The 7,503-nt window shown below is 34.8% G+C and overlaps 2 protein-coding genes across 2 annotated transcripts; one reads left to right on the top strand and one right to left on the bottom strand.

Moving 5' to 3' along the window:
• Positions 1-1,196: 1,196 nt before the first annotated feature.
• LOC107806718 (expansin-B5-like) lies at positions 1,197-2,316 on the top strand. The gene is made up of 2 exons (XM_075224551.1): positions 1,197-1,261; positions 1,983-2,316. Exons 1-2 carry the CDS (start codon positions 1,197-1,199, stop codon positions 2,314-2,316), a joined length of 399 nt encoding a protein of 132 aa, XP_075080652.1.
• Positions 2,317-2,869: 553 nt separating this feature from the next.
• LOC107806717 (cation/H(+) antiporter 3) lies at positions 2,870-7,106 on the bottom strand. The gene is made up of 3 exons (XM_016630939.2): positions 6,641-7,106; positions 4,789-5,802; positions 2,870-4,125 (listed from the first exon to the last, which is right to left on the bottom strand). Exons 1-3 carry the CDS (start codon positions 6,878-6,880, stop codon positions 3,007-3,009), a joined length of 2,373 nt encoding a protein of 790 aa, XP_016486425.1. The 5' UTR covers positions 6,881-7,106; the 3' UTR covers positions 2,870-3,006.
• Positions 7,107-7,503: the final 397 nt, after the last annotated feature.

Genomic DNA, 7,503 nt, shown 5'->3' with positions numbered 1-7,503 from the left:
CACTCTGATACCATTTGTTGGGATCCAAATAATCAGGTGTCATGCAGAAGCTTGTGACATTTAACTTACTAACAGATTCACTAGATCATTTAAGTGTTTTTTTGTTACTGGATTCCGAATATCTACTGGATGAATTAATGCTATAACAAGATGCCAAAATTGAAGTTGTTAAGAATATTAATTATGCCATTATCTATGGAAAACCTCAACATTTTAATTAATATCCTTGGCTGGCTAGTAATATAAATAGAACTATTTTTATGCCATTGCGTAAGCAATTTGCTAGTAAATTAAAAGAGCAAACCACTCAATTAAGTTAGTGGTCATGGCTTCTAATTTTCCTCAATTTATTTTTGTTTGCATTTTTATTGTTTTTTACTCGGATTTTGTTGTTGTTTGTTCTAGCCAATTATTCAATAGTAGTTTAGGTGGTAGTGGTTTTTCATCAGCTGTAGCAACTTGGTATGGAAATGCTACTGGAGCTGGCAGTACTGGTAATATTGCAAGATTGATTTTTTCCTTATATATTTGATTTTAATTTATATGCAAGGACAATGTAAAAGTACTCAGTTACAAATATCAAGTTAAAATTACCTATAATAACATGTGATTAATATAACCTAGAAAGAAAAGTAAATAATCGGATGCAATAGGTTAAAATACTATACTGTAAAAAATCTTTACACTAATGATGTATATAAGTTAATTTTTTTTTTATAAATTATACGTTTGGAGCTATTTACCTCAGTGTTTTTTTTTTCATCAGTGCTTTACTACACAATATTTGTTTCGTTTTTGGTGTTTAGGGGGAGCTTGCGGACTAGAAGATGGTGTAGCAAAATCTCCATACAATGCAATGATAACCGCGGGAAATCAAGTTCTTTTTCGATATGGCTTTGGATATGGTGCATGCTATCAGGTGCGAGCGTTACTCATAACTTTAATTTACTTAATTTGATTCGATAGAAAAGTGTTTTGAAGTCGAACCATATATACATATATACACGGACATGCACACAAAAAATAAGTATGCATAGAGTAAGATATACAATATTTCAAAACTCACTCTCGAATTAATTCAAAACCCACAACGTCTAATAAATTTGTATCCACTAGTACTATTTGAAAAAATATATATATTTGAAAAATGAGAGAAAAAGAAATTGCAAAAAGAAAATAGAAAATGCATAGCTGAAATGGCAAAACCTAGGCAAGGTGAAAAATTGCGTAACCTTGGAAGAATCAATATTTCCTATAAAAGGTAAATAATCATAACATACTAAATAAATTAATATATATATATATATATATATATATATATATATATATATATATATATATATATATATATATATATATATTCGTGGTGCTTTTTTTTTCTTTTACGCTTCAACTCTTCCTCCCCGAGCGAAAATTCTGGCTCGCCACTGAATCGAAATTACCAGGTGTGTTATGCAGAAGCTAATCTTGGACAATGACAAATAAGATAACAAAAGAAAATATATTAAACGAGGCAAAACAATTTAATGTAATTGGCCAATTGACCTACATATGAACTAATATAAAAGAAAGTGCAAAAACATCAAAAACATTTACAGCAGGAAATCCATTCTTAAAGAGTTTATGTTCTCCCTCTAAACCAGACTTTTAAGGGCTACATTCTGGATATTGTAAAACAAGAAGAAATGATCTTCAATTTGTAGTAAACCAAATCTTTTCTCCTCCAAATAAAAAAAGTTAATTAGTCAAATATGCAAGATTTACCTTTTAGGAAAAATAAAAACAAGGTAAATATTTGTCAATCCTTCAAAACAAAATTCAAATATGATAAAAAAAAATAGTACAAACAACTATCAAAACTAGAGTAATAATCGATTAATTAAATTGCGCGAAAACGAAAAGATTGTATATTTCATCAGTATTTATTACTAACACCCATGTATTATTCTTTTTATTAACTTTTACTTGGGAATTTTATTCAGGGTGGCGTGCAAATACAAGACAAATATTATGTTTAAGGTTGACAAAGGATCAAATCGTTTTTTCTTTGCAGTTGCAATTGAAGCTGAAAATGGAGATGGTGCACTTTCTTTAGTTGAAATAAAAACAACAAATTCAAATAAATGGATTCCAATGCAACAAATGTTTGGTGCAACTTGGTGTGTTCATATTAATCCAAACACACAAAAACCTCCATTTTCACTTAGGTTAACTTCAGAGTATAAGCATCAAATTAAAGCTAATAATATCATTCCTGTAGGTTGGCAATCAAGAACAATTTACAAATCAAATGTCAATTTTCCTAATAAACTATAGTCTTTTAATATTAATCTGGCTGATTGGAGAGGAATTTGAGATTACAAAGTCAAATGTTGGATTTCTTTTGCAAACCAATATTATATATATTAAAGATAATTCTTTAGATATCAAGTTCGAAATTCTCACACTACTAAAAATACAGGAATTAGTGACGGACAAGTTCTAAACAGAAAAATCCGTCGTTAATCCTATTTAGCAACAGATTGGTGACAGATTATCACAGAATTTTGTTATCTACAACGATTTAGCGACATATTAGCTACAAAGATAGTAGCTAATTCCAGTTTTTTTTAATAGTATATATATGTTTTACTTTATTATAACGTCTATTGGGAACAACCTTTTTACCATTATAGGATAGGGGTAAGTTCTGCATACACACTACCCTCCTCATACCTCACTTATGGGATTAAATTAGATTTGTTGTTGTTGTTGTTGTTGTTTTGCTTTATTATAATAACAATTTAGCGACAAATTAGCTACGAAGGAATTATGAAAGTAGAGCAGCTGATTGAGAGATGTGTGCTGTTATATGCCATGAAAATTTAAATGTTAATTTACATATAGACATGGTATTACTATAATTGCACAAAGAAATCTACATCAAGGCATAATTTGCTTGATCTAGGGGGAACCATTTACATATATTTTATGGTCAATTTGTTTCTCTATAAGGGGTTCACTTTCTCATTTGTTCTTAACAATTTGTTGCTGCACCACCAATACTGAAACTGGTCTATTTATCTCTGCAGCAGCAAGCATATCACCAACTGGTCCAAATTCTGGTAAATCATTCCATTCATTAAGTCCTAATAATTGTTGCAGATCGTCGCGATGGCGCCTTCCGACCATTATAAGATCAAAGGCTTCTTCCATAGCATGTATGATCAATGCTGTTTCAGCTCCATCTTTAACTCTTTCCTCTCTATACACAATATTATCTTGGTGTTGACCTAGCAGTCTTACCTCCTTTAATAACTCAGCATCAAGTACAGCATCCCACTGGTTTTCACGTATGTCGATGTCCCATGACACGAATCTAACGACAGTCAAGTGAATTTCTGGCGATTTTGACATCCGTCTAGCATAAGCTAACGCCTCACGATCATCGTTGCCTCCAATGAAAACCACAGCTACATGATACATTGTTGACTGACTTGATTGACTCGTTAGACGCTTGATTTTCTGACGGTCAATTAGTATACCTACAGAACAAGGAGCCATGTCCAATACATTATTGTTGATTGTCCTTATATTGCTGCTGTCCAAGATAATCTTTCCCTGGTGATTCCATTTCCTGTGAAACGGGAGTATGATCATCGACGCTAACTTGTCGAATGCAAGCGAGCAAATGTCCTGATGCATGAACCTTGGCAGTGACATTGAGGTAAAGAAATGAGTACTAGCAGAGCCAAGGTACTGCTGTTCAAATGATAGAAAAACTTCCACAATCTTTTGTGACCGAGAAATGCCAGAAACATTCTTTTGGCCGAGTTGGTGATCAATTAGAACCGGGGATGCCCGACCAGCAAGTTCAACCAAGTGTAGTGCATAAACAGATAAAGGACTTTCTTTACATGGAAAAGAAGCGTCTAAGACCTTATGGACAGCTACGGCATCATCAAATCGATGAGTACATAAAAGCAAGCGCAACTCAGAATTGCTTGAAGCATGTTGGATGTCTCTTTTCTGATAGCCGGCATATATCCGTGTATGATCATACAGCGACCCAACACAGAAATGCGAGAGTGCAGCTATAAGTAATACCGATGCAGTTAGCATGGAAAAGGTTTCTCCATCAAATGTCTGTGCTTCAATACAAGGGGAAGAGAAAACAGAATTAAAACTCTGGTTGACAAATGTTATTAGCACATTCCCATCATATTCCAACATTTCACCAGTTGACAATAAATAAATACACAATGTCTGACAAAAATAATACAGAATTAACACCTCCCACAAAAGAAAAGGGACATTGCGTAAATTCGAAGGTAATCAGCCATAAGCAAGCCGTTGCTCATGAATGAACTTAAGAAGCTCCAAACTACTGCATTCAAACTACAGGGTTCTGCCAACCCGTACACAGGGTTGTGGCTCCGCCCTTGTGATTGACTTTATGCAAATAGCACCTAGATATTAAACTGGAATGTCTGTTCAAGAAACATTATCCTAGGTTGACACAGAACAGTATTTCATGGATTAAGATAGCTAAAATTGTACAAAACTGCTCACATAATGAAATTCTATTCAAGCTAATTAGTAATAATATTACTGTTCAAAATCAATTTGGCTGTACTGCAGGCTCAGCAACACAACCTCAATTATGCAAGGGCAACAATTGAGGTTGTATGTAGCCGTACCGTGCATTTCTGCAAGGTCACATGGCAGCAACTTTACCAGTTACGCCAAGGCTCCCCATCAACATTTATGAAACAGCAATATTAAGATATTGAAAGGATAAGTAAATACCTGATTAATAATGTTGTTAAAGTAAAAAGACATCTGGATAACACCTTGTGTGCTCATGATAAAGGCAAGAGCAGCAGCATCTTTTGGGGGCACCTTGCACGCCAATGCCGGAAGGAAAACTGATGCGTACTTTACCGTAAGACAAAAGAACACCATAACCCATACCCAATACAGGAACGTGAGATCATACAAATCGACCAGATTTACTTTCATACCACAATACGTTACTAGAAGGGGTGCAAGCATACCAGATACTACGGTCTCTAACTTCTCGACTAATGTTGATCCGAGAGGTGGACCATCCGGTATAACAAGACCGAGAATAAAAGGACCATATTGGTAATTAAGCCCTGCGTTATCCGTAAGAATCACGGCTAACATGACTGTGACAGATGCACAAACAATGTAAACGGAATTTACCGGCCTGCCTTCTGGTGTCCTTTTGATGATCCAAAGTGAAAGCGGTCGGACAGTAAACACAATAAGCAAGATTATGCCAACAAGTAGAACAAAAGACTGGACAAAGATAACCATAGGGATCTCCGCCGACACTCCAATTCTAAGAGTAGAGAAGATAGTCAATCCCAGATTACTAAATAGGTCACTGATCAAAGTTGATGCAAGAGCAAGACGACCAAGCTCAGAATTCATGATTTTCAGGTCAACAAGGAGAGAAGCAACCACAGGAAATGCAATCAAACTCTGTATCAAGAAAATACTTTGAGTGGCTGGTTTTCGGTATCTATGCATGTTTTCATCTAGTGAAAAATATCCAAAATACAAGCTCGCGAAAGACGCCACTGGTAGAATAACAGCAAGCAATCCTACTGTCCATGCCCTTGAGCCACTTCTCAGCACCATTTTTGGGTCCATCTTCACCCCACTTAAGAAGATAAAAAATATATAACCAATTTTTGACATTAAATCTATGAAAATTTCTCCTGGTTGTGGGAATAATGTCTCTGTAAAGTCTGGGATTTTTCCAAGCATTGTTGGACCAAGTATGATACCTGCCTGTAAGTGAATAACAATACCATCAAAACTGGAGTTAAAACCAAACATAAATGAATTATGTACTCAAACTTTCTATTCAAGTGCTTAGATTATTTTTTTCCTTTTATATATATGAATGAAAACATTGAATGAGAAGAACATGTAACATTATCACAAAAAACTTTCCGTCTATCTAAATTTTGGTAAGCAACGTTACCCACTAATTCTAATGGCGTAGTCAGGAATTTATACAAGAGGATTTTAAAAAAAATCTAGAATGTCATATTCGGGACTTAATCTTGTGACCCCTTTACTATTACACTAGAATATTCGTTTATGTCAAGGGAATTCCACAGCTTATATATAGTCAAAAAATCATTGTTTATCCTATTTATGCAATATAATTGTTCAGCGAAGGAAATCCAATGGAACGCCCTTCCTTCACCTAGCTCAGCTTCTAACTTTACCTCAACTGGTGGGAGATTACAAGATAACCAGTGGAATAGTAAGGTGTTTGCGTGCAAGTTGGTTCGAATATCATCGCTTTAAAAATAACATTTAACACCATCTTTAGTTTTTTTTTCCTTTTTTAATATGAAATGAGAACAACAACAACAACAACATCCAGTAAAATCCCACAGGTGAGGGTCTGGGGAGGGTAGTGTGTACGCAAACCTTACCCCTACCCAATAGAGTAGAGAGGAACATGCAACATTATTACAAAAAATCTCGACGTGAGTTCTTTCACTCTTGTTTTGAGGTAAACGCAAGCTGGTTCAGACACCACTGTTATAAAAACAACATTCAACATTATTATCAATAAAATGGTAGAATAATTAACAAGGAAATGGGAAAATACCAAAATCTCAGAGATAAGGCGGGGCAGACGGATCCGTTTAAGGACCAAATGTAGAGATTGAGTAAGCAGAAAAATGATGGCTAATTGTAAAAGAAGCCTAGGCAAATTGAAAATAAGGAAATCATGAGAATCAGGTAAACCCCATAATCCAGGAGAATGAAGAGGTATTTCTGCATAACAATTTCCATCTCCAATTCCACCAGGTAATTCCCCTTTTGGGGTTGTCTGCCCTGTTTCCATTGATGATGTTGACCTTGGCTAGGCCTGATTACCCCCACATTTACAGAGAAATTCAAGAATTTGGTATTGTGAATAAAAAGGAGAGGTTTAAGGATTTGTATTATCATTTTTTTGAAGCAAAACTGGAGGGACTAAATTCCTACCCCGTAAAATATTCATAGCCTTTGGCTGCAAATGTAATGCTGTGGGAAGACTAAAATATAGAGAGGAGCGAATATTTTGGGATATTTTCTTAGAAAATAAAAAAAATTCTTACTTATTTTCACGTGATTAGTTACAACAACAACGACACTGTATACTCGGACGCTTCGAGATTCTAATACTTTAATTCTTTTTTTTAAGTTGGTAGGTTTGAGATTCTAAATTAATAATTTGTACATATTCAATGAATTTTTTAAAATAAATACATGGTTTGAACTAAAGTTATTGGGTTTGGCACAACCTCATCCCGCAATCTGCCTCCGCCCATGTGTATACCCATAAGTCCCATAAGTGAGTCTGGTGAAAGTAGGATGTACGCATCCTTACCCCTACCCTGGATGGACAGAGAAGCCATTTTCGATACATGCTCAGCTAAAGAAAAGATGAAAGAAGCCATGTGATTAGTTAGTAATCAATAAATA

Source organism: Nicotiana tabacum, chromosome 11 (assembly GCF_000715075.1).
Source record: "Nicotiana tabacum cultivar K326 chromosome 11, ASM71507v2, whole genome shotgun sequence".
NCBI classification, from domain to species: domain Eukaryota; kingdom Viridiplantae; phylum Streptophyta; class Magnoliopsida; order Solanales; family Solanaceae; genus Nicotiana; species Nicotiana tabacum.
This window is presented reverse-complemented; position numbering and strand designations above follow the sequence as displayed.

What these genes read in the sequence shown, in the direction of transcription:
- LOC107806718 (XM_075224551.1), top strand. Translation starts at nt 1,197, where the DNA reads ATGGCAAAACCTAGGCAAGGTGAAAAATTGCGTAACCTTGGAAGAATC. An exon ending in ATCAATATTTCCTATAAAAG is followed by an intron (nt 1,262 to 1,982) that starts GTAAATAATCAT and finishes AATTTTATTCAG; the next exon opens with GGTGGCGTGCAAATACAAGA.
- LOC107806717 (XM_016630939.2), bottom strand. Translation starts at nt 6,880, where the DNA reads ATGGAAACAGGGCAGACAACCCCAAAAGGGGAATTACCTGGTGGAATT. An exon ending in GCCTTATCTCTGAGATTTTG is followed by an intron (nt 5,803 to 6,640) that starts GTATTTTCCCAT and finishes ATTCACTTACAG; the next exon opens with GCAGGTATCATACTTGGTCC. An exon ending in TTAACAACATTATTAATCAG is followed by an intron (nt 4,126 to 4,788) that starts GTATTTACTTAT and finishes ATTGAAGCACAG; the next exon opens with ACATTTGATGGAGAAACCTT.